This window comes from Callionymus lyra, chromosome 3 (genome assembly GCF_982586985.1).
Source record: "Callionymus lyra chromosome 3, fCalLyr1.hap1.1, whole genome shotgun sequence".
Classification (NCBI taxonomy): Eukaryota; Metazoa; Chordata; class Actinopteri; order Syngnathiformes; family Callionymidae; genus Callionymus; species Callionymus lyra.
In genome coordinates this window covers 33,334,095-33,361,319 of record NC_141820.1, presented here as the reverse complement: position 1 = coordinate 33,361,319, position 27,225 = coordinate 33,334,095, and the positions used below count along the sequence as shown (strand labels likewise).

Below are 27,225 nucleotides of genomic sequence, written 5' to 3'. Positions count from 1 at the left end.
GTCATTCATAATGTATTATAATAAAACATATTGTTGATTCTTAATTAGAGGTATAACTGAGATATTGAGCCCTATGAAACAATGGAATATAAGTACTGTAAATATCATTGTAGTTTTAGACATTAGACGCGGGTTTTGTATTAGATATGTCATGTTCAATACAGTGGTCATGGTTCAAATATCTTTGATATTTAAAACAAGAAAGAAGTGTACTTAAAAATATATAATGAAATGAAGAGCAGATATATTTTAGTAGCACGAAAAACACCTGAATGTTAGTTTGCCCTTACCTTAAACTCTAACATACACACTTTAATACATGGCTATTTTTGAGTTGTATAAACATGGGTTGTGATATTTTGGTTAAACTAAATGCCTTGGGTTTATAAAAAAAAAAATAATAATAATAATAAAAAATGCAATATATGTTGACGTCATCGTATTACACAAATTTAACTATGTATTTTTTACATACATGGACTAATTTAAATCAATGTTTAACATACGCAATTTAAAGACAGTGTAGGCAACCATTTTGAAAATCCTGCTGCACTCCCCGCAGTGCTCCACAATGCAGCCACAACAATCCCATGCAGACAGTCACATTTGAAGTGCAACTATTTCTGTTTTCATTGAGGAAAAACCTCTGCCGAGAGAGAGAGGAAGCACAGAAGTGCAGGCCTCTCTCCCACTATTTTTGTTGCTTATATTGCAAACAAAGAGTCCTGGTCTGTGCTGCGATCAATCTTACTCGCCAAAAGGTCTGACAGCTCGGTGCCCTCACACACATTTAAGGCTTCTAACTCTCCTCTGGATCAAATGAAGCCAGGAAGCGACCAGAAACACTGCACACTCAGATTAGGAGTGTTTTCTGCTCGCTGTCTGTCGCTGGAGGGATGTTAGGGGGAGAAAAAAAAAAGACAAATGCTGTCTGTTCCTGTGCGCCGTGACGAGGTGAGTGGACCCGCCACATCTGCACCTGGCTTTTATCCACCTCCACTCGTGATTCACATCGAGAAATAACTGTTAGAATTACTATATTTTTTAACGACTTGTATGTCTGCGGGTGAACAGAGGGCGACAGGGCTAAGATGGATGGCTTTTTTGGAATGAAGCGCAGTCTTTGTGTGAGGGGAAATGAGTGGGTGGTGGTGTTTAGAGGATCCTCTGCTGCTTTGCCTAGTCTGCAGTGATTTAGCTTCTGCTTCAAACCAACTTATAAAATATGTTTTTTCTTACATTGACGTGTGTGTGCACATCAGAAGTGTGTGCTGGCGTACACACAGATTTTTTTGGGAGCGCTTTGACACACCATGGTTCAATTGTCCGCGACTTCCCTGCTAACCATATGTCAGGGTTAGCCCTGGTGTATCAATCAAACCTTGAGAATTAACCAAAAAGAAAATCACATGGATGCGTGAGAAAAATATAAATATCTCTGTTTTAATTTACTATTTTTTATTTATCAATTATGTGCAGTGCTGCCTGACTGTTTACATTTTACACGATTAGTTAAATAATATAATCCTTCGATTTGTGGCAATATTATTGATCATATTTATATATATATATATAGATTTGTTTTTATTTATTTAAAAACGAATGATCTAAAAACGAATATTAGATATTGACATAACGAGAGGCTTCTTCATTAGTGTCCATAATTCAATTTCTGCTTCTGGTCATTAAATGTTACATTTTTAAGGGGTTTTAATTCAATTCTTTTTGTGTGTTTGCAGAATTTCCGCGGAGGTCTGGCTGTCATTTTTATTAGAATAGATGAGCCCACGCAGACGAAGGACAAGAGAAGGCCACCCGAGTGTGTTCTTCACTGAGAGCGTCACATTTTCTTTTCTTTTTTCTAAACCACAAAGCGCGATATCTACTCTGATGCAAGAGAGAATCTTTACATTTAAAATTAACAACTGGATTTTCGTTCAGACTAATTCTATATTTTCGTTAACCTTTTCGCGTGTGAAATGGAATTAAAAAACGAAAATCTGCTGGTTTATTACATTTCAATTTTTATTTCTACGAACTGGAGCAGCATGGAATGTATGACATCGAGAGGAGAGAAAAAAAGGGTAATAATGTCGTTGATGTCTGTTCCTGAAATAAATAAAATGCTAGCACGTGTGCGTCCCTCCGTCATTATTGCGTGAGTGATGTTTACATTCTGGGAACATAAAGATCGGGCAGGAGGTCCAGAGCAGCAGCAGGACGGTGTTTTTGTGTGTGTTTTTGCTGCTGTCGGTGGCGACACTATGTCCAGTAATACTAAATGTCTGAATAAATAAATAACCTCTAATACAAAAAAACACAATAAAAGATAAAATGCGTGAAAGCTCGTGTGTTTTTTTTTGAAAATGTATTTTCCCTCGTTATCCTTCAGGAAGTGCAACAAAATGCAAAACACAATTCTTCAACTGCGGATAAATAAAAACGTTCACATTGAAAAATCATAATACCCTGTTTGACTTAAAATATGAGAAGGTTAAATATGTTTATACTTTGCCCTCCTGCACATCGTTTATCCTACGCTACTTCACACATCAAACTATAGGAAAAGGTGGAGGCGCACAAACAAAGCAGTGATGCGGCTGGAGGCGGAGGAGACAATGGGCGGAGTGATCCGCCGTTACAGATGCGTCAATTTGGGCGCTTCCTGGATTCTTCCCTGAGAATAGTGCGCCGTTAGGTCCGTGTAGGTCGGCGTGGGGTCGCACACCGCGTGGTGCTGACCGTTGCCCATCGTGATGGCTCCGTTGTAGTCCATGTTGGAGGCCGGGCCGTGCGAGAGGTGGCTCAGGCCGAACACGGAGCCCCCAGAGGTGCTCATGGGTTCCATGTAACCACCGTAGACCGGGCTGCCCTGCATGTGCGTCCCGTAGCTGCCGTTCCCCTGGAGCGCATGCGCGTCAAACTCGGGCGTGGCGGGGTCGGGGTACCTCTTCTGAGAAGGGGGGCAGTTGTTGAGAGAGGTGTTCAAAGAGGGGGGGTACGTGGGGGCCATGTTGTAAGAATTCTGATGAGGTTTGTTGTAGGAGGTGGGCGAGTGGGGCTCGTAGGGGACACTGTTCACGAGAGAATGCATAGAGCTGAGGTATCCGCCGCCCCCCCCTCCAGACGAGGGGCCCACTGGACTCCGAGGGGACTGACCGCCAGGGGAGGGCATCATCCCGACACCCTTCTGATCCTTTTTGTACTTCATCCGTCGGTTCTGGAACCAGATCTTGATCTGTCTCTCGGTGAGGTTGAGCAGGTTGGCCATCTCCACCCTCCGGGGTCTGCACAGGTACCGGTTGAAGTGGAACTCCTTCTCCAGCTCCACCAGCTGGGCACTGGTGTAGGCGGTCCGGGCCCTCTTGGATGCTGCTGACCCCGGAGGACTTTTGTCTCCAGGGCAACTGTCCACTGTCGGAGAGGCAAAGAACGTTCAGTCAGGAAACAATCCTTCAAGATTATCTTCTAAAATAACTATTAATATCTACATTTTTACAAATTAATCCATTTTAAAACCGAAATAACTAAAACCATCAACTGCTTTATTCATCCAAGATGTGTTCAAAATAATAATAAAAACATCTTCTTCTCATTTGCTCATTTTATATATATACTACTTACATTACATTTTTTGATACAATGTTTACCATTTTTTAATTATCATTATTATTTCATTTTCATTACATTTATCTATTTATTCCTATTTTTTGTTTATATACAAACCCATAATTATTGTTATTAATGACTTGAATCAAATAAGTAAAGGGGGTGATTGTCAATAAATATATATTCATGGTTTCAATTTGATCGTATGTCAGATGTATTTTTATTTCATTTATGTCGTGCATTTTTGATTGGATTACTCAATCAACTGGCCACAGCGACACCTCTGGTCAGCAAGTGAAATTACATTTGACAAGCCTACAAACGGGTGTGTAATCGGAGACAGATTGTCTGCCCTCACACTGCTCTGTGATGTGACCACATGAACAACATAAATCCACACACACATGCAGGACGTTAAATCACTTCACATCATCTGAATATAATTTGTCAGGTGTAACAGCAACAGCGTGCTCTTTAAAAAAAGTGAGTTCAAAGCTTTATGTTTTTACAAGATGGCAGCTTCACACTGTTATGAATGGTGATAAATACTCAATAAAAAGTTGTGTAACCTCCTGGACTTGATGTTGGAGCATTTGTAAAATAGTTCACATGCACACTGTGAGCGGCGTTTGAACAAAAGGGGCCATATTTTAGCATGTTGCCAGAGCTGTGCAGCATCAGGGAGGCTACGCTTCCAGAGAACAGCTTTGGAGATAAGCAGACGTTTTATCTGAGAGCTTTTCTTCTCCCTCTCTGCACTTTCACGTGAGTAATGCCAAGAATCTCAACAGCCTGATAAGTCTGCTCCCGGTGTGAGAGGTTATCGCCAGAGCAATTAACAATCAATACACAGAATATTATACACGCTCAACGATAAAATCAGCCCAGACGAGCGGGTCAATATTTGATCCCGTCTTGACCCCCACTTGCAGAACAAGCGTAATGCAAACACAAGCGTTATGAATTTCTCTCTGAGGTCCACTTCCTCTGCAGCTGAGTGGCCTCGTCCAGATGACTCTTTTTAACTCTTTTGGATAGGGACGTACAGAGAGGAAAACTCAACACCCCCCCTTACAATCTCCACATGGTATTCCTTAACCTATAGTATTAGTTTAGCTGGTCGTGTGATGTCAATCGAGATTAAACCAAGTTCTGTCAAGAGATTTTTTTTAAATTTATTTTAATCTTCTGATTTTATTTTTAGCTAAAAATGTCTTATCTTGAGTTGTTTTTTCACAACAACATGAATTATCACAGCAGATTAAGGATCGATATTCAGGAAAAAGGCGTTTTCATGAAGTCCTGTATCGTCGTAAACAGATGCAGATTTACATTCTACAGTGTTTGAGACTAATCTCGTAAAGTCGTATAGTAAGATTTTAAATGATAGGAATCAACTACTATGACTGTGATGACTCATTATTTGACAACAATATTTAAAATAAAATAACCTGTTTCCTCCTTTCATCTCTGATCGGCATCTTGTTTAGCCTTCAATCTGGATTTTCAAGATCTAAGCTTATTGAAATGGAGAGTTCTAAGAGGAAATGGTAACGAGAGATTAAAAAGGGATTTTACATCAAAGCATAGTACAGATAAGCTTGTCAAACTGGAGGCCTGTGGGCTACATCCGGACCTCTGGTTTAATTACATTTGGCCAGTGGTATACTTTATAATGTCTTTGAAAACTAGATAATGATATCAAAACAATCCCTTCCACCATTCCAGGCCCTCAATGCACGGCAAGAATAGAAGCTGGCTATATGGTCTTATTATTATAACCTATTTTCATGACACTCACTGCAATATCAGCTAATTTACAATTGACTTGAATATTCACCCTTTTGTCTACTGCCAAACATAAATCAATTTTACACTTTTAACAACAATTTGAGATATTCTAAGTTTTAACGGAAAATAATAAAGTTAATACTAAGTTTCCTTGTCAAACTCACGGCTCATCAATTATTGGTCCACGATCCAATTCAACATTGTATGTTGATCGCCTACTTAAACTTTTTAAAACACTGATTGTTTTGCTTTGCACCTTGTCTTGTAGTTTTCTCACAGACTGAGATGATACATTGATAATGTTCATAATTATGTTCATTCTAATAGAATCTTCTTATTGACGGTTTAATCTTTATATCAATAAAGAAACGAAATGTTACATTTTTAAAGTGAAAAAAGAGAGTTAATTGTATATATATCAATTTTACATGTTGGAATTCTCTGTTCAATCTATTTTCCAATCCATTTTGAGCAGAGGTCTGAAACTGAACAGGTTCGGGGGCCACGAGAGGTCAATTCCTGTCTAGAAAAGGTCCCAGGTTTTTGGTGGGGTCTTTAAACCATTTTTATCTCAACGTCATCCAAATGTATTTATATTTGTTATTTTTTTTGTTGTTTAATGTTGGTAGATTTTTGTATGGTTTCACTGTAAACGTGCCATTTTGTCTTGTTTTACATGTCAATTTATATCTGTTTATCTTATCACAATTATATAAACCTGATTATCTTTTTTTAATTTATCATCTGACATTGTACAAAGATGGAGTCCCTTCCTCAAATAGAGGTCCACAGAATATTGTATCGTGGGTCTCAGATGGCCCACAGGTCGCAAGTTTGAACCCGTTTTTTAAGAACACAAGAATGTTTTAGGTTTGGTGAAAAAACATTCCCAAATAATTCCCGACCTCCCCCCTGCTGACCCTCTGTGTGTGTCCCCCCCGAGGTGAAAACAGCAAGACGAACGGCAACAACTGTTGGGAGTATTTGTGTGTTGTCTCTCTGGGAACAGTGTGTGATCAGTGGAGATGTGTGTTTACAGTGGGGAGAGGTCAGCCAGGGGTCACAACTGGTTCTCATCCTCACTTGAGGCGCGTCCACGTTACTGTTATGAGCCCTCACTATGGTCTACACAAGTGTTAATGAAACACACACTACTGGTCATGTGACAACGTATCAGCGAAAACAACACGTTCCTCGATCGGTTTTTACATGAGGAGTGAGAAAAAAATGTTTCTAGACCAGACAACTATTCCAAAAGTGCTCTGACTGTGCAACCGGTTCCTTTCATGTTGGACTCAGATAAGAGATAAGAGGAAAATGTCGGATTGGACACTATCAGACGTGTACATCTCAAGACCTAAATTCTTCACAAAAGTGTGAAAACGTTGCCTCATCGTCATCATCTTTTCTTAGATTGTTGGATCATGACATCTTTCTGTCTGACCTCTGACCCTCCAACCCGTCCAAATACATGCCTTGAGTTGCTAAGCTAGTCTGGAAAGCTAAAGTCATCCATCGATTGTGTTTAGTTGATAACCTTTTTTTTAAATTAGTTTTTGCTGGTTTTTCGGAGAGTTATTTTTAACGTATTATTATTTATATTTATATTTATATTTATATTTATATTTATATTTATATTTATATTTATATTTATATTTATATTTATATTTATATTTATATATATATTTATATTTATTGTTCTCTTTGTTCTTGTTCTTATTTTATTTGATTCATTTTTTATGAAAAATTGCTGTATTTGTACTTTTTCCTGTGGCTATTGGAAAAAAACAATTTCCCGAATGAGACCTCCTGAGGGATCAATAGTTCTACCTTACCTTACCTTACCTTATCTTATTTAAATTATTTATCATATTTTTTGTTGTAATTGGATTGTTATTATAATGTAATGCTTATGGGTGTTATTTAAGTTAATACATTTTTTTAATCTTTCATTTCATTCGTTCTATATGGTGAGCCTGAAACCTGAAAAAAACGGATATTATGATGAGGTCAACTGTTATAGTGGCTGTCCCAGCTACACAGGGTGGACGGCAGGGGACATGCTGGAGGGACACCTTTGCTTGGTGACTATAAGATGAACAATATACTTTGAGATGATGATGATGATGATGACCCATCATGTGGCATAGGTACCTGAGCTGGAGCTACTGCTGGGCTTCTGCTTGGTGTTCTGCCGGGACTCCTTCATCCAGGGGAAGATCTGTTTGCTGCGCGTGCTGGACGTGGGGGATCCGCCGGACTTGGCGCTGGGCTGGCCGGACCCGTTGGCGCTGCTGTTCTGGCTGAGCTCGCCAGGGGAGTGCGGGGTCGGGGGTGGACCTGCTGCCACCTGGGCGCTCTCGGGATGGACCTCCGCCTCCGCGCTGCTGTCGCAGCTCTCGGGCTTGTGCGCAGGCATGGAGCCGTCAGTGGACTGCAGGGAGCAGGCGGGTCGATGGTACTCACTTTCCACATGAGAGGTTCGGGGATATTGGACCTGATTGGCATCATAACTGAAGCCATTTGCGCTTTGATATGGGTAGCCAGAGTAAATTGCCGAGCTGTCGTAGTAGGTTGCCTTTTGCATCTCGCCGTTTCCCAATATTTATTTCAGAACGTGACAGGGTCTTGACACCCTCGTAGAATAACATTGGCACCCGGCGATCACGTGACGCCTCCCCGCCAATGGCCTCCTCGGGTGAACCTGGGGTTACAAGAAGCAGTGTGAGCAGGAGAAATGGTGGCGATCCATCTTACTTTTCAATGCTCGCCTGACACCGCAGACTATAGGCGAGATATGGGCCGACACTTGTGCGCACTATTACCGTTTACCTTCTGGCTTACACGGCGCACACTAACCTTGTCTCACCATCTGCGCCACACGCACTAAACAAAACCTTTTCATATTTGCCAAATCAATTATGGCGCTAACAAGAGGCTCCAGCCAGTGGATCAGGAGCTGCAGGAAACCTTGTTCTCGCGGGTTACTGCGAACATTCTGTCAGATCCCTTAAACCTTTGGCCACTTTTCCCCGTGAACCCCATTTTCTAGCCAGATATTGTTGCGCTGATATTCGAATAAACTCCCCCCTCCCTCCCCCCCTCCCTCCATCCTCCCCCCAACACACTTGCCTCATCGCAAGATAAATGGAGAAGAACCTGAAAAACCGGGCCGTGGATCCTCATGACCACGCCGTGAACTTTTCCCTCGCAGGCCCATAATAATGGATGCTGTCGGTGCTGTCTACTCGCCGGCCCGGCGCCGTGATGTATGAGGGGCAGTGGGCCGGGACGGCCCGACGTGGACCCGAGCCCGGTGGGCCAGCGAGAGAGAGTAGACTCTGAACCGCCATCACTCACTCAGGTAACCGTGGAAACGACAATAATAATAATAGCAATAATATGAACAGTTATAATAAAACAAGTAATAATAACAGTAATAATAATAGGTAATTATAAGAATAGATACTATAATAGTAATTACATTCGTAATAATAACAGTAATAAATAACAGTAATAATAAAAATAGTAACTATAATCGTAATAATAACAGTAATAAATAACAGTAATAATAATATGTCAAACGAGTCAAATAAAATACTTAATGCTCAAATAATTCATCATTATTTCACAACACAGCAAGATATAGTAAATATAGTTAAGTTGATGTTTCCATGAACAAAAAGAAAAAACATTCAACTCAGACACTCACAATGAAAGAGAATCAAGAGGAGAAAGAGGGTAACATATGACTGATAAAATAGGATTAATTAGAACAAAAATGCATGCAAAGACAGAAAGTAAGAGACATAAAATGATATATTAACTGTGACTCGTCAAGAGCTATAAAAGGGGAAACACTTCTTTAAAAAAGAAAGAAAGAAAACAGAGGAACAGGAACTAACACAAAAAGATACAAATACGATAACAAGTAAATAGAAAATGTAAGCGTAATAAATTAAACATTTAAATTGAGAATACATCACGCAACAAAGCAACCGCTCGAAAGAATAGGTCATTGAATACGTTTTTAAAACGTTATAGTTTATTAAAAGACGATTTAAATTTACGAGCTCACGAGTGATCAATTAGTTAAAATAAAATCAAATAGATAGATAGAACATACATTTACACATAATAAAAGACTTAAAGAAAACATTAAGGAGTCAAGCTAAGGTTCAGGAGTGTTCAGCCAAAGACACACTATAATAATATAAGTAATACTAATAATACAGATACAAATAACAATAATAATAATAATAGCAATAATATTAAACTAATACACTAATAATACAATTAAAAATAACTCATTCGATTTTTTTTCACTAAATCCACATGACGGTAGAAAATGCATTAATCTATGACAGCATTGCAGCAAACAGTCCAAAATAATTTATAGCATTTGACACTAAATGTTTACTTAAACGTCACTTGATGATTTAACGTTTCGTTAGTATGCAAAAAGAAAACGATCGAACATTTTTTAAAAGCGTAATTATAATTTAATATGTAACGTTACTCCTTTATGCAAACCTCCGCCATGATTCTGCTCTAAATGTTTTTAGAATGTTTTTTTTGTAGAGACTTTAGTGGCGGATTGATCCAGAGCGAGCAGGGACGGTGAGCAGGAGAGACCGCGCAGAGGAGTGTGCACGAAGGTGTGTCGTCGTGGTCCGCAAACACTCTTAAATCTGGCTATTTTGCTATCTTCATAAACCGGGACAGCGAGAGACAAAAGCCTGCTGCTCCTCGATAGCCGAGCTCTGTGTGTGTGTGTGCGTGTGTGTGTGTGAACTCTTCCTGAACTGAGATCTAAGTCATACGGTGATAAATCACGCCACGACACACTAACTCGGCCATTTACAAGCAAAGGCAGACTATTCCTGGCCTACTTACCTTCTCCTGTGACGACCACTGCTCAGCACCCACCAATATTCTCTCATTCAGCGAGCAAATCCATCAGAATAATCCACGAGAAAGTTTCCACGCAAGCTCTGAAGCATTTACAGCCCCAACCAGAAATGGGAAGAACCGTGAGAGGGAGGAAAAAAAAAAACCTTTCCCCTCTTCCTTGTCTTCTCGACGAGAAGGGGTCAGAGAGATAATCTGGAGTCACGATTTGGGTTTATCCACGTGCTCTGGCGATGACCAGAGCTTCATAGTGATTCTGGACTATGTGATCCTTCACCAGTTCCACGCAGACACCAGTGAACTGCCCCGAACCGCCAGCGTCACTATAGACAAGAAAAATTATGCAAATGAGCGAGCGCCTTGGAAAGTGCTTCACCTCCTCCTCCTCCCCCACGCAAAAACACAGCTCCACAAACAAGAGCCGCGGATTATTTCCAATGCATTTGCGTGATTTGGCCAGATTAAGAGTGGGAGAAAGATGCTGACTGTGCTGCCTTCTCAGCCGCGCGCCACATAAAGGCGTCTTTGCGCGTGGGTTAATCATCAACCTGCCCTCTTTTCCACCTCACGCACATCTGTAGGGATTGCCAAGGATTATTGGAATACTACTCAGATTATTCCACGTGAAATAGGATAGCAGCGAGAAGACACAGGGAATACCCTTTTCTTCTTAAAAAAAAAAGAAGAGATTTATATCGTCTTGTCGGGTTCAGACAACAGATCATGGACAGCGTGGGAGGGTGAGTGGGTCCAAAAAATCCACGCGTTAGGGCTTTTTTTCAGCCAACACTGCCTTTATTTTGTTTAATTATTGACTTTTATTGTCAGGGAAAACGATGAATCACCAACTTTTAGGAACAAAAGAGGGTTAAGAGTCAGACGGGTGGTGGGCGCTCACTAGTATACGGGTAATACTTATATATTTACAATGTGATTCTGCCGCTTTTTTAAAGAATATTATTTTCAATTTCACTTCATTCCACTTCTTCCAATGATGCAAATAGATTAGGAATAAATCACGGTGGAAGCAGGAGGTTTGAAAAACAGCAAGGCCGCGCTCCACTTTAATCGTGACAAATGACGCCGCGGAGACAAGTGTGCGCGGAACAGAGACTTATGGCTCCCACTGCACGTCGTGAGCAAAAGCGCTCTCGTGTCCACGCCAAAGGTTTCCGTGGGCGTGTGGGCTACTTATTAGAAATGGAATAAGGATATCAACATTCATAAGACAAATCAATAAAGATGCATGGACTCACCGTGGGCGCTTTTTAGGGTTTCCACGCGGCGGCCTCGCTTTCCGTGGACACAGCTCTGCAACGAGGATAGACATTTTTTTTTTGCTTTATTTATAATTTAAAAATATATATATTTTAAAAGCATTATTATGACATTTAGTCCGTTTTTTATTTAACCTTCTATTATCTTTTCTCACGTAAAGCCTTTTTACAATATCTAAAAGCATGTATTGTAGCGTTTAGTTTATTTAAAATAAAAAGAATAAACACGACGCGTTTTTACGCAACTGATCACAGGAAATTATATAATTGGTGTTTTTTATTCGTGCGTAAAAGTACACGCGTAAAAATGTTTTTTCTGTTTTGTTTTTCTGCATTTTCCCGCACCCACGGATCGAAGAGTCATTAGCTCTCGTGCACCATCTTCCCAAAGTCCCCTCGCCCATAAATCACGCAGGAGCTCCGTGACCTCAGCGCGGCCGTGGGTGCCACTCCGTCTTCCATTATATCCTCATTTCCACGGAGGAGAGACACGAGCCCGGTTCTACCTTTTTTCTAATGGAGCTTTTATTGATGATATATTTTCAGGTGCGTTTTTGTTTTTTGGGGATTCCCTCAATTTGAGAATTTAAAACGGCGTTTGTTTACGGTAAAATGTATTTACGGTGATCGTTTTATTTAAACTGCTGTGTGTTTTGACTGATAAATAAATAAACAGAGATTGCTAAAGGTCTGTAATTATGGGATGCATCTTGATCAGTTTTAAAAGAAGCCTAACCCCTCGTTTTAAGCGCCCTCGCCCTGCTTCCCACTGACCCATTCTCGGCAATAACTCACGACAGTTATGAACAATTGGCGGAAATACCTCAAAATAAAATCCATCCTCTCGTAGAAGCTTTTCACCCTGCGCGCAAAAACACGTCCGTCCGCGACCGCGGGAGAATCATTCAAAAAAAATAAAACAAAATATAAAAAATTAAATCCACGGCAGCTGCTTGTTGTTGTTGTTGTGGATGAAGTGGGGGGTGAACCCTCAAATAATCTGCATCATATGTTCGGATCGGGGCTCCGCTTTTTCCCCTCACTGCCATAACACCGCGCAGTATTATGCGCCTTGATCACGTGACGCAGCGTCAAACTTAAATCCCCTTTTATTTGAGGCTGTGAATCATTAATGGAGGCGGCTATTGCCCTGAGAGAGGCACGGTGGTCGTGCTGGTTGTGGGGGGTTACAGAAGGATTTTTGGATGAGCAGAGGAGGAAGAAGGAGGCGTGTGTGTAACAGAGGTTTAATATCTGTGCAAGAAAAACGTCTTCTGCGATGTGCAGCGATGGGATTCCGTATTTATTTGGGTCAACACAATGAAAAACCCCGCGCAAGGACGACTATATCCTGACATTTTTTTGGATGAATTAATGATTAACCAGAACATCCTTTGTCAAAAAAAACGGAGCGCCAGTAAATGAATGATCCATTGTTCCAGTCAAACAAACCTGAACTCATTATTTGATTTATTTTTAAATAAAACAAGGATTATAATCTAAGAATGAATATCCATGTGAAAATCTTTCATTAAAGCAAAAATAAATTACATAAAACGCTCATTTTAGGGTAACATTTGAATTGTTATAGGACCAGACTGGTATATAAGACACATTTGAGCCAAAATCTAATTCAGACAATAAACAGTGCATGTGCAACATTGAATCATAAGCCCTTTTTCTGAAAATGGTAAAAATATAACAATATATTAAACAATATGACACCAAATAACTGAGGATAAGCTCAGAATATTAAGTTGCATGTTGGTGCCAAATATCTCAGAGTAACATTTACACATGATAATACATGTTGTCATTTGTGTTGCTGTGGAAACCAATGTGCAGTATTGCATTAGTGTTTGTGCTGATCCTAGCAAAATTGGAACATTCAAGGGTAAATGTGATTAGGTGTATATATTTTTTTTTATTAAATTCTCTTGCCTCAGTGAAATCATATAAGATAATACAATACTGTGATGAATATTTGACAATAAATCCCCACAATCGCTCACATTGTTAAACAAGTTCAAAAGTCATAATGTTATATAAAGAGTTGTGTATTTTTTTTAAGATAGAAATTGTGATGCTACAACATCAAATGGATGTTTTTAATATGTATAACTGCATTGAATGAAGTTAAATTATATCATCAAATTATCTAAATGTTAGCATTTAGCATGAAGTCCAAAATGATCAACAAACTTGTTTTGGATTGAGTTAAAGTAACATTTCTGATCATTTTACACCATGAGCTAGAATTATTGGACAAAGGAAGTCAAAATTAAACTGAATTAAAGGATATAAGTAATGTCTCAGAGTTAAATGTTAAAGTAGAATCCAAAGAAATATTAGCATCAAAGCTAATGTTGCAAAAGTGCATTTACCATTAATCATTTACAGAGTCACAGCTGGACACTTTAGTTTGTATCTGTTTAGATGTAGCTGCAGTTTACTAACTTGAATACGTATGTTATGCTAGTGCTATCAAGCTTTGGTTTGTTAAGGATTTTGATGCTTTATATCTTTGTCTTCATTTCTTTCTAGTTTGCTTTTCCCTTTCCTGTCCTTGAACACAAGTAGCTTAGCAATTAGCTTCATTTGAACTAGCTTAGCTAAGTGTGTAGTTAAACAGAGGAGTAATAAAATGACTTGTTTATTATCATGATATATATTTAAATGGAAATTCATTGATGTTTTTTTTAACCTTGTTAGATGTTGCAACAGTTTTTTACCTTGGAAAAAAAATGTTTTGCTACATTAGCAATACTATAGTAGCAACCCACTCCATCGACGATGATGACCAAATTACCGCTCTTAACATGTATACACATGTAATAATAAGGATGTACATAATAAGATAATAAACATATAACATAATAAGGTTGTATTAACCAAGTTCTTACTGAGAATGTTTACCCCAACAATTTAGTTTTTTGTTTTTATCTTGATTTATGATGGTTTTATGTGTGTATAGCTCCAATACTACTCAGATTTTGCATGTTTCTTTATGTTATGTACAGTATATTGTTACAGCAAAATAATGAATGAAAATTACATTCTTTATTGTATATTACACGTATCACAAAAATATTTAAGCTTTAAAATAGCAACAAGGAGATTTTAATCTCTGCACATTATGTGTAGCATAATGTGCTGTGTGCTACATTTGTTTATATGAAAGTTTTCAGCTCAAAAGTGGAGATTTAAAAGTATAGTTTGAGAGTTGAACATGCTTTTTTTAGTGTGTTTGGATCATTTCTACACAACTGTTATCTGATCAAAATCCCTGTTTGGCTCCATTTAGCATGACAAATTGTGTAATATCAAGTGTATTATCTTGTCATTATGAGTAACATGATCTGAAGATATCTGTTTCCGCCTGGTGCACAACTTCAGAGCCAAATACACTATCAAATATTTCCTGCATAAGTAGGCGGTAGTAGTTTGTTTCAAAAGATTTTTTTTTTTTCTTCTCAATATGAAACTTGGGAATATGACTCTGGCAGTGTAACACAGAGAAACGTGTTTACATTCTTCATACATATATCATCCATTCAAGTGTGTGAAACCTTCCATAAATCAAAATAAACCATGTTTAAGACGACTGTGCTGCAAACACATCAGCATATTGTTGCAATAAATATATTCTAAACTGTCTTTTTGTGTTATGGTCGTGGCCAGATTGTGAATTAAACATGGTGGAACTCGAGTAAAAAAAAAAAAATCCCTTTAGGAGTCTATTCTCGAGGACATGGGCTGGTGTTGCAACTGCCCTTCTCTGCGGTCTGTGCTCAGTGTCGCCCCCTTTATCTCCACTTAGCGCGCCGCTGCTTCCATCAGCACCAGCACGCTGCTCCCCAAAACAGCAACACACACCTGCCTAAAACAGCAGCAGTGTGTGTGTGTGCGTGCGAGTGTGTGTCCGTCAGCGGCGAGCGGACAGTGAGTCAAGTGTGGCTCCTCGACCCCGCTGATCAACCCGGACCCCCCATTTGGCCCCGTGCACTTAACCGACTGAGTGATGACGGCAGGAAGCGGAGAAGAGGGTCTTTGTCGGGGATCTAGACTTTGACCGTCACAGGAGGACTTCTGTGGCCCAAGAGTGGATTCCAGGACAGCCTTCTTCCTGCCCTGCTCACCGCTTGGCGCTTGTTTTCAGTCAACACCGAGCAGCAGGCGAGGAGAGGAAGAATCTCAGCACCACGATTCATCATGAGGGGCGGACGTGGGCAAAGACCCACACCCACTCCACTCTTTGTGTTCCCAAACTTGAGTGCTTTACTTGAGAGCGCAGCAGACGTGGCCACACCTGGACTAGTGGACACTTTGACGCACGTGAAACTCTCCAAAGTTTGACTTGCAGTCGCGTCGCCAGGATTATTTGCGCCCCCAGAGAGACAAGAAGGCGCATCATCTGGATCTGGTTCCGTTTTGGCTCCAGTTTTAATTGGCAGCTTCACACGGTTTGATTTATTTAACACGTTCCCTACAAGGAGTCGCAGCAAGTCTATTTGGTTTTAGGTTTACACAGGTCGAGCCAAACGTGAAACCCAAATCCTCGTGTGGTTTTTTTTGGGACCGTCCACCAGAGACTGAAGCGGAACTCGTAATAAAGACATTTCCATTCTTGCTCTCTCTACTGTCTTTACTGTAATCGCTGCGCACTTTGGTTTAACTGAGACAATTTATCATGGTCTGTCAGAGATATTTGGGAGAAAACTTTTCTTAACCTGTGAATCAATGCGACACACTCGAGACATGACAAACATGCTTTCTCGGTTGTCATGGCAACTATTTGTGGGGGGAAAAAAGGGTGAATTGATTTTTTACAAACACATTTAAATATCTCCTTGTTGCATTTGTTTGAAGATGTCAGAAAAAAAAGGAGTCAGTGTGAGTCAGATTCATCATTTGTTGACGTGAAATAAACTAACCACGTCAGAGATATCAAGTAAGATTTTATAGCACTACAAAACTACATCTTCTTATTTAAATATGCATCCAAACACACACATAGGAACTCCCAGTCACAAATTAAAATAAATACTATGTCATTTAATTAAATATTAATGTCTATTTAAGCAAGATTTTGAGCAGAAATCCGCAAACAATATTTTTTTGTTTGAATAATCAACCACAATATATTAGAATTTATGTTTTGGCACATTTGAGATCAGACATCTGGAAAATAAAAGAACTCTTACTACTCTTAAAAGACAATTTTTTTGTAACATTTTAAACAAAACATGATCAGATCTAGTAAGACACTGCTAAAAAAAACAGCGTAAGAGATTCACTTTTTTTTTAAACATTTAATTCAAATAAATAATAATAAAGTGTACATAACACTATGTATTTTTTACTTCACTATTTATTATTTTTACTTTCTCAAACCCATATTTAACACAGTTAGACATCATTTTTTACATTCAAAATGAGCTTTATTTAAACTCCAGTTTAAATAATAAAAAAAGATATATCATGAATAATGAGTTATTATGCTTTTAAATAATAATTTGAAGCCATAATTATTTTTCTTTATTATAAGTAGCCTAATTTATATACATTTTAAAAGTCCTGAAAGTCATCAATTGATTCTTTTCTTTCATTATTTAACATAGTGTACATTCCTTAGATGAGAATATAACAATATAGCAATATATATATATATATTTATATATATATGTATATTTTGATAATGAAAAGATGAAGTTAAACATTATACAATAATTGAGACAATAATAAAATAGAGTTTAAGTTGTCTTTTTTTTTCTCCAAAAAATTATTAATAAATCAAAACATTATTCTCTTATATGAGATTTGATAATCTACAAAATAAACGTTTAAAATTCCTCTGTTATATAATTCATCATGTTACAAACAGAATGTATTTTAAATGTATAATATACTAGTACTATTCTCCTTTAATAATCCAAAATTAAATTAAATTAAATGTTCACGCAGAAAACAGAAAAAGAAGATGTGTCTCAACGTGATAAATACATTTTTTTTATTTAGTCAAAGTAAACTTAAATGATTGATAGAAACACACACTTCTTGCAATTTAGAAAACTGTTTGAAGTTCAAAAGAAACAGTTGTAAAATGTATGATGGAATAATATAAAAGCATCATTCTAGATTTGATGATATTCTCCTTTTTTTTGCAATCAAGTCAAAAATCTACTCACAAGTCATGACGACAGCGGCGGAGACGTGACTCTCACCCTGCAGAGGTCGACTTCAAATAAAAATAAGACAGAATTTCTCGTCTATTTCTGACCCGGGGGTCATCTATAATTCAGAGGATCACGTGGAGGGAAATTAAAATTTCACAAGAGTGGAAGTGACCTTATAGCAGAGAGTTAAAAATGACTGGAGGAATGTGTCACTTTGCTCTCCAGCCTCTTCTGGAGTTGGAGAAAATTAGAGATGGGATCTGGACCAAGATGCGTATCGGACCGGATATTGATGTGATTTACGGATCGGGGCGAAAGCTAAGACAGCCAACGTTGTTGCATTTGTGGGTTTATTTTTCACACCTGAGCTCATGGCGAGTGTGTTAGGACACAAGCTATCAAAGCTGACCATGTGGAACCATTACTTTATTTATATCTAACTTTATCTTTCCTAACTTCTGAGCTCTGGCGCGTCACAAAATGAGTGTTTTTAAAAAAAAAATCAAAACCATTTGTGACAAATAAACTCCAGTTTCACTCTGATTAGGAAGTTCTTCCATATTTTACATCAAATGTAACATTCAGGGGTCAGCATAGCGTAGGAATCCTCGGCGCTCACATCTCCACTGTAGCAAAAACCACAGAGAAGATCAAATTATATTCCACAGCGCGCTTCACCATGATGTTTGTGTTGGGATCTGCCCTCTCGTCATGCTCTGACATGAGCAGGGGGCTCCTGTGATGAATGACATGACAGACCCCCCTCGCCTCCGCCCCTCCCCTCCGCAAGAATCCATTTTGATGAATCCATTCTCGCCACTATAAGCGCCGTTGTGTTTCTTGTTTTGTTTATTTGTTTCTGTCCCTGGTTCAATCCCAAATGAGAAAGAGCATCTCAGCTCTGACGAATGGTCTGAGAGGTGTACGTGTCAAGAGGTCAAGGGTCAGGAGAAGTGCTGTGGGCCTGTGATTGGTTAGAGGCCGCCATGTCCCCTGGATGAACTCTCTATTGTTTGGATGTAGCAGGTAGTGACCAACACTCACACTCTGGTGCTCGGAGGATTGTGGTCAAGTGACAAGTATATTTGTGGTCGAAGACGACGCTGTTGAATCTTTTGTTTCTTTCATCAAACTTTACAGCAAAAAGACAAGCAAAGAACACAAGTAAATTTAGTTCCATTAAATTAATTAATACTGAGGAATGTTACGACTAAAGTCTTTCTAGTAAATAAGAACAATTAACAAGATCATCGAGAATTAAATATAAAACAAATATTTTCAATCAAAATAATCATAAACAGGTGACATTCTGGAATTGATCAGAACATATTCTCTTACTTTAATACGTTGAAGAAACAGTTTTATTTTGTGATGAGAGGACACGTGTTATTGCTGCAGGCTCAACGGTGCGTTCATGTGCCATCGTGAAAAAATGTAAACAAAACGCACAAGCGATAGACCAGATGATTTGACTGGTTTCTTTGACCATTTCAACAGTTTAACGCTAAATCATGAGCATCTGTCTTTCGATGCTTTTTTGAAAAAAAGAGAAGAAGAAATAAGGAATAAAGTTGGAATAAACACAGCAATGACATTAACATGAGTTACTAACATTTTTGGTTTACTTTAGAAACTGATCCGACTTTTATGTTTTTAACAAAGTCATAACAAAATTATGAAAATGAGGATATGTTATATACAAATATGATGTTTGTAAAAATCACATAGACAATTTCCCAATATTTTTTCTTTTTCTAAAGATTGCTTAACATGGAATTTTTTTCTTTAAACTAACAAATTTTCAAAGTAATGAATTTACTTTGAAAATTCTTGAAAATGTTTCTAAATTTTATCTTATTATCTAGAAAACTCTGTTAAATTAATACATAAACAAGTATTTTTCTTAGTTAAAATAAAATACAATTTTGCAAGCGTTCAGGCAGAAACATGTATCACAGTTTTTTTTAACGCAGAGAACTGAAACTTGTTGGTTTTGTTAATTTAATAACTGAGCCCAACTGTTTTGTTTCCTCCCAAAACAAACTTTCAAACTTCTGACCCTGAACGTCCTTTTTTTTTTCTAAACAAACCTTCGCTCTCGTGTGCCGAAAATCAAAGAGTCACAGGCCGGTCAGCTTCATTAGTGAATATTTATTTTCACAGACAAGTTTAAGGTCTACTCTACCACGACACGGCGACGACACGTATTCACAGTTTAGAACATCACAACAAACATGACGCACTAGCACAAAGCAACTACCACAAACTAGAGTCTACCATGAAATGCTGTCTCCTTCATTGTGCCTTCATTATGATCTGTATGTACATCACATGTCCTACACTCAGCACTCAAACACACACACAGACTACACTGTTATGCCAAATATCCAAAATCTTTCAAGTATATTAGCACTCTCCATGAGATAGAAAATAAAAAAAGGAGGATAAAGAGCTTTACCTCTCGCACTTTAACTGATCCGAGTCCTGCGTAAACAAATATTTCAACACTTGAACGGTGGGAACTGTCGGTGGTTTCAAGCTTATATGAAGAAGAAGAAGAAGAGGAGGAGGGAGGTGACAGGGGTCCGCTGGCAGACTCCTTCAAATATTGAGATCGGGTCCATGATATCCACTTCTCAGTCTGGTTTAAGTGGCGGCTGGGGGGGACTATAGGGCGGTGGTGCAGGTGGGCGTGGGGACGAGCTGCTGGCCTGTCTTGACCCCCGACGATGACGACGACGAGGCCGAGCTGGACGAGCGGATCTTGGTGTTGGGCAGCTTGTGCTCCTTCTTCCACTTCATCCTGCGGTTCTGGAACCAGATCTTGACCTGCCGCTCCGACAGACACATGGTGTGGGCGATCTCCACGCGCCGGCGGCGGGTCAGGTAGCGGTTGAAGTGGAACTCCTTCTCCAGCTCCAGGGCCTGCTGGCGGGTGTAGGCGGTGCGGGAGCGTTTGGGGACGCCACCGTTGTAGCTGGCGTTGACTGTAACAAACACGACCAGGTTCAGTGACAGAGTGCTTTAACGCATCACCAACATACAAGCATAACTGGCCCGGAACCCAAATTAAATTTCTCTAAATTAGACTTTTTCTTCCCGATAAGTCGCAGGATTGTCGCTCCTTCTCTTTGAGCCGATGTCCACTCAAGTTTGTAACCCCTCCTAGTGGCCATGTTGCTCATAGCAGCTGCTTGTTTAGCCTAATGAAAGGGACGGCTCCATCTAAATATTAAATCTAAATACTGAAATTCTCTCACTACATACTCAGGTCTACGCCATTTCAACAAGTTCTCCATTCATGATACACTAGAGTGGATTTCTTAATTATAAACACTATTATACAAATGGACCGTCTTTAGTTTTTTTCTTCATCCCGTCAAGAGGACGATGGAAGGTTTTTGAAGGCCTGATGTGTGTGTGTGTGTGTGTGTGAGTGTGTGTGGTGTGAGATTGATGAATTTCTTTTGGGCTGAAAAAAAATGCTGATATAACAAACTGGTCCATCTTTTGGAAGGACACACACACGTATGGATCTGTGTATACGCTGTGGTTTTGTGCGTTTCAATGGTCACGTCCAAACATATATTGATTGATTCTAAGAAAACAAAGAAATGGCGGCTAAAGCAACAACGTGTTGTAGAGAAATAATGGATGTTTACTCATTTAATTAGTGCAAATATATTTTAAAACAATGTCCATGTCCACGCCACATAAACCTGTATAAAGTGGAATAACCTTTAATATATTTGTCTACTGAGTGATCAGGTAATTTAAGGTTTTATGGTATTATTGTATTAACAATAATCATTTAAAATCGTCTTGTCAAGCAGGGTTTTTGAATATTTATCATTTTCTTTTATCAATGGAACTAAATTGTATTTATTTTAATTCCCCCAAACGACAAAGCTAGTCTTTTTTTTAGCAATGATATCCAGGGACACGATGTTTGAAAAATAATATTGTAAAACAGGAAGCAAAATAGAAAAAAATAAATAATCAAAGGTGAGCTTTGATGGCAGGTGCTTTGAGGGTTAATATGAACATTTAAAACAACATTAATGTTTCTCTCTGCGTACGTTGTTGTTTTATTAGGGAATAGAAAGGCTTTAGTTTTTTTAATTTTAATCTAAAATGTCTGATTTGATCTTGAGTTTAACGCTAAAATAAAATACGTATAATAGGATGTGCGTGTTGCCCTTTTGAAATGCCATATATTGAGAAAAACTAAATCAGACATTGAATGTTTTATCTTAAAAACCTTTTGCATTTTAATTCCCGCGTAATATTTCAACACTTTTGTGACGCAAAACGAGCCTCGTCTGAAAGTGAATCCGCGTGATTTGCTTGTATGTAAACGCGCTCACGTGTTTTAACGGAAGCTCGTGTCCAAATGTCATTTTTACGCATAATCCTGGGAAAGAAAATGACGCGTAATGAAGAGCTTTTCCCCGGGAAATATTTCTGCACAAAACGTCCCTTAAATAGACGCAGATAGATAAAAATAATGTTGCAAACCCACATCTGGATCAAGACTTTGGCCAGGCTCCAGCTAGTCCGGGCAGGAGAGCAACAAAGGCGCACGGTCCCGACAGAGAACACAAGCCATCAAATTTACGAGGGTCTTTAACGAGCGACCCCGCTGCTCCACGACCGTAAATCGCCTCCAAAAGACCCCACACTTGTCGGTGACACCGGGAACTCACCCGAGTTGACGTGGACCTTCTTCATCCACGGGTACACCACCGGCTCCTTGCCCTTCGCCAAGCCGGGATACACCTCCCCGGCGAGGCTGCAGTCTTTGCCGGCCGTCGCTCCAGCGCCACCGTCCGGGCCCCCGGAGAGCCGCGCGCCGTGGAGGCTCTGCTGCGGCTGCGGCTGCTGTGGAGGCGCCGGGACCGGCTGCGGCTGCGTGTGGTGCCCGTCGCCGAAGTCGTCGTGTCCGGTGGCGGGGACGTAGTCGTAGCCGGACTCGGTGTAGTTTGACCTCGGATAGGACGCATCATCGTGGTGATGAGGGAAGCCCGGGTCTTTGGGCCGCTCGTAGTACTCGTACCCGCCCTGCTGGTACTCGTCGCACGGCGGGAAGGAAGGCTCGATGTAGTTGGAGTTTATCAAGTAGGAACTCATGGTCATTAATTTGTGAAGTGCAACAATACTAATTTTTATCGCGCTGTCGTTTTTCTGATCTCTCACAAAATCCCTCCTACTCCTTGTCAAATGTACAAAGTTGCCAGGTCACGTGAGCGCCGCGGCCAATCGGCGCGCGAGCTGCGGGCATCATGTAAACAAGAACCAATGGCGAGCATGGTACCGGTACCAGCAGAACCACTGGCTCTACGTCGCTGTTTTGTTATTAAATCAGCGTATATAAGGAGACTTAATGAGAGAACTTGTTTACTGCGGGGACGCCAGTGGCTCAAGATAAACATTTAAACTCGCTTTTTGTCCGCAGATAAATGTGTTTTTATCAGTATTATTATTTTGTCGGAACAAAGCCCAGGCGTCGCATCGAACTGTTGTTGTTGTGTCTTGGATGTGTGACGGACACTTTGTGAGAGACAGTGAACGCAACACGAAGTGGCTGCAACACAAGAATGAAACTACAAATCCATCTTTTAGAGGTTTTCGGTGCTGCTATTGACATGGAAACTCGGATACCCCTAAATAAACAGTGTATTCACACACACACACACAATCAGCGAGATCATATGTGAACATCTCGGGGAATATCATATTATATAAATGCTGTAAAGCTGGATTTTGGATAATCGCATTGACTCCGGAGATGATTCGATTCTTTGATTTTGATTTCCTCCATGTACGCGAGAAAACACCCACATAAACAACATTATCAAAGCCTCGTGTTATCTGTCGATTGACAATTTCTCAACAAACCATCCGTAAAGATAATATAATATAAATTAAACTCGTCTAATTTTCCAAACAGAAGCTGAAGTGACGCGTGTGTGCTGTTTGACGTAATAAAAACACATGAAATAACCTGATGAAAACGAAAAAATGGATCTTAAATAGTCTTGTGTTTCTTGCATCTCTAAAATTAACAAGTTTGTCATTTAAAGAATCACAGAATTGACAGAAGAAAATGTCCTTATCCGTCCATCATCAGCGCCAGCAGCACTTGGCCTCATAAAACCTTCACACACTCATAAATCATGACACGTTAAAGTCCCTTTCGACACATAGTTCGACTAACAATTAAACAACATTTTAAAAAATGGATGCATTTTGTTTTTTCTAGGCATCGCTGTCATCCTCTGCTGCGTTCACTGACGCCCGTGGAGTGTCCGTCACAACACGACTGACTGCAGCGTTTTACATCAGCCGCTCATGTATGGATGGAAACACACGCTTTTGTCAGAACCTAGTTGAGAAAAACGTTACAAGACACGACCTCACCCATTAGAGATAGGAGGAGAGATAGAGTCCAAAAGAGGATTATAATACTGTCCAGATTTACTTGGGATGTAGCGCGTAACGATCAATTTAAAAGCAAATACACGGTGATAATGTGGACACGCGTCCCACTAAACAAACCCTATAGACATAATCTCATAAATAAAAAGAGTACAATAAATTCATTTGTTAAATATACAAATTTATTTGCAATAATACAGTTAGAATACAAGTACTGTCAGGAACGTACACACTGCGAATGCTTTTGTAATCAATATTATAATTTAAAAGAAATACAATATTATAACCTCCATTTTTTATTTACATTAAAGCAAACACATGTAAGTTAGCTTAAAGTCGTAATCTCAAAGCTATAGCACTCTCAATGCACCACTAATGCTTCTTAATGCTTTGAGTCAATGGCTGAATAAGCATAAAAAACAACAATTTGACATCTATGTTGATATAATGTCCAAAACAAGACACTTTAAGTATCTTTGGTGTCATTTCATGTAATGTGCGTGTAATGACACTCGTTATATAGCTCTATACGACAAAAACAATGGCCAGTCAAGTACAAAAATGTCAATTAATTTATTTCTTGGATGTATTTCTAACTATATTTTAACATTTATTATAAACATTTCCTGGTTCACAATATTTTTTTGTTCTGAACTTCATTCGTGACCCACAAGTGTAATGACACAATTATAAACAAATATATAACCTTTATATTTTACTAATTTAGTAAAATATAACATAGAATTTGAAACAAAAATGAATACTTGTGAAAATAATTACAGTCTTTTTTTTTAAAAGATTGTACAATATTGAATGAGAATATTAAAATATAAAGGCAACATCCAAGATAAAACACACATGGAAATGAATGTTATTTAGTTTAATTTTTAATGTAGAAGTTATGACACTGAAAGTGCAAAATGGACAAAAGGTATTTTCTAAAGTTTAAAAAAAAATGGACTATTGTAATACAATTGACTAATTACCCGTGAAATTCTTCTTCTTCACTTTTTAATATAAAAATACCCAACAACAATCTACTAATGTGTATTGCATTAAAAGGGAAACATATGTAATTAGCAAGGTGTGTGTTTTTTCTTTCTAACAATATATAGATGATAATAATGTGCTGGAATATTTGGAGTCGCCTCTTACCGTGCCACGTTGCAGCCGTCATGTCCAGGGCTGGGTACAGGTCCATCTTGTGGACGAGGGGCTGCGTCTGTGCCGCGGATCCTCACAAAGCTCCTCCGGACTCCTCGTGTCCATCAGGCCTCTGGACGGAGAAACAAGAGGCCAAACTTGGGAAATATTCAATGCCTTTTCTTTTCACCCTTTTCTTTCTTTTTCTTTCCCCTACTGGTCCCCCTATTCTCCAGGCTCCTCCAAACAGAGATAACTTCTGCCTGACCCCAAAGTGACACCGTTTCCATTTTGTTTCTGATTAATCTCAGCATTGACAGTCTTTGTTAAACAACAGGCGTGCCCCTCCTTTCCCAAAGAAGCGACATTTTCATATCTGTTAGACGCGGTGACCCGGGCTTCACCCCGGACTTGGACTTCAGTTTGTGCGGGCTCTGTTCAGCGGTGGTCGTGGGGGGAGCGGCAGGTCAACTCCCTGGATCGCCCCCAAAGGATTCCAAATACACCCCCCATGCAGATACCTCAGAGACCACTAAGTGCATTTGTGCACAAGAATATTTCTAAAATGTCCCTCAAAAGCACTTCAGCCCCAATTACACCACCATTTCCACAACAGCAGGCGGACACACAAGTTCACCACTAAAATGCTCCAAACTTCCTCATATATTTACAAAAGAACACTTTCAAATTTCCACTATGTGTTCTGGGACAGCAATTTCACCTTAACTGCAACATAAGAGGCACTTTTAACGTGCAAAAGTAGTTTTTATATCGCTTAACGATACACCAGAGCAGTAATGATGTCGCGTCCTTCCATAGTTGTGAAGCATTGAAGCTGTTTGATCAACACGCTACAGTTTATCTTATTAGAAATACCACAAACCACAGTGATCACTATGTTCCACGCTCTATGATGCCTTCAGGGCCAATACAGAAAAGTTGAAAACATGTAGCCACAATTCTGTATGAAGAAAATAGGATTTTTATAAAATCAAGCGTAGGGCTCATAGTTCACTGACACAACACTGATAAAAGCAAATATGCAGGAAAAGTTGCAGAGGATGAGCGGTTAGAGAAAAATCACAATAATGCTGCCATTTTAGTTTGAACTCATCTTTTGTTAGGGTTTCAACACACAAACACCATAAATGGTAGTTAATATTGGACCTAAGTACTTAGTAACACGTGTATTTTTACTACAAAGGTCATGATGTATCTTTTTTTGTATGTTTATTTAAGATCTTTATCCAACTAACAATTTTAACACCAAATCAATTGTATTATTTCTCCAAAACACGTATTGATTCAATATTATGTTGCTTGTCAATAAAATGTGTAATAATTGTAAAATGTGGCTATTAAAAGCAATACACTGCTGCGCTATAACGGTTAGACAGAAGTATAAAATAATAATTCTAAGTAAAAATAATATCGTCACAACACACCAAACACGTGCACAACACCGTCAACAAACGAGCAGCGGCGTAAACATCTTATGAAGCACTATTGAACTAACACAGATACATGTAAGCGTAGAACATCTTTAAAATATATTTAACATTTTATACTAATATATTCAACAACACGATGATTTGAAAGATGATACTGTTTGAGTTTGGCTTTGAGCGACGACCGCGTCGTGCGCGTACGTGTATACTAAAATCAATAAAGTTTGTATTTTTTAAATTGAACCAGATTAGCACAAACACTATTTTAATCTTAAATAAATCCGTTAAACGTATGGTTACGAATAATATATATGTCTTGAAAATTGTAATATTCAGAATACAGAGTAATAATAATGAATTAACGGGTGTTATGTCAGTAAACTTGCATTAACAAATACATAATCAAAAGTTTCGTGTTGAAAGTAAGACAAT

The 27,225-nt window shown here is 39.0% G+C and overlaps 2 protein-coding genes across 4 annotated transcripts; both read right to left on the bottom strand.

Moving 5' to 3' along the window:
- Nucleotides 1-2,007: 2,007 nt before the first annotated feature.
- On the bottom strand, nucleotides 2,008-25,954 carry hoxa3a (homeobox A3a). 3 transcript variants are annotated; one of them, XM_087787589.1, is made up of 4 exons: nucleotides 25,358-25,954; nucleotides 11,568-11,622; nucleotides 7,555-8,104; nucleotides 2,008-3,414 (listed from the first exon to the last, which is right to left on the bottom strand). In XM_087787589.1, exons 3-4 carry the CDS (start codon nucleotides 7,985-7,987, stop codon nucleotides 2,639-2,641), a joined length of 1,209 nt encoding a protein of 402 aa, XP_087643715.1. In that variant the 5' UTR covers nucleotides 7,988-8,104; nucleotides 11,568-11,622; nucleotides 25,358-25,954; the 3' UTR covers nucleotides 2,008-2,638. The 3 variants fall into 3 exon arrangements, with proteins under 3 accessions (XP_087643715.1, XP_087643714.1, XP_087643713.1); XM_087787588.1 differs by lacking the exon at nucleotides 25,358-25,954 and adding an exon at nucleotides 12,412-12,804; XM_087787587.1 differs by lacking the exons at nucleotides 11,568-11,622; nucleotides 25,358-25,954 and adding an exon at nucleotides 10,297-11,500.
- Nucleotides 19,901-23,856, bottom strand: hoxa4a (homeobox A4a). The gene is made up of 2 exons (XM_087787599.1): nucleotides 22,471-23,856; nucleotides 19,901-20,751 (listed from the first exon to the last, which is right to left on the bottom strand). Exons 1-2 carry the CDS (start codon nucleotides 22,898-22,900, stop codon nucleotides 20,432-20,434), a joined length of 750 nt encoding a protein of 249 aa, XP_087643725.1. The 5' UTR covers nucleotides 22,901-23,856; the 3' UTR covers nucleotides 19,901-20,431.
- Nucleotides 25,955-27,225: the final 1,271 nt, after the last annotated feature.

Coding starts and splice junctions, on each gene's coding strand:
- hoxa3a (XM_087787589.1), bottom strand. CDS start 7,987: ATGCAAAAGGCAACCTACTACGACAGCTCGGCAATTTACTCTGGCTAC. Junction 3,415..7,554: donor CAGCAGTAGCTCCAGCTCAG/GTACCTATGCCA, acceptor CCTCTCCGACAG/TGGACAGTTGCCCTGGAGAC.
- hoxa4a (XM_087787599.1), bottom strand. CDS start 22,900: ATGACCATGAGTTCCTACTTGATAAACTCCAACTACATCGAGCCTTCC. Junction 20,752..22,470: donor GAAGGTCCACGTCAACTCGG/GTGAGTTCCCGG, acceptor TGTTTGTTACAG/TCAACGCCAGCTACAACGGT.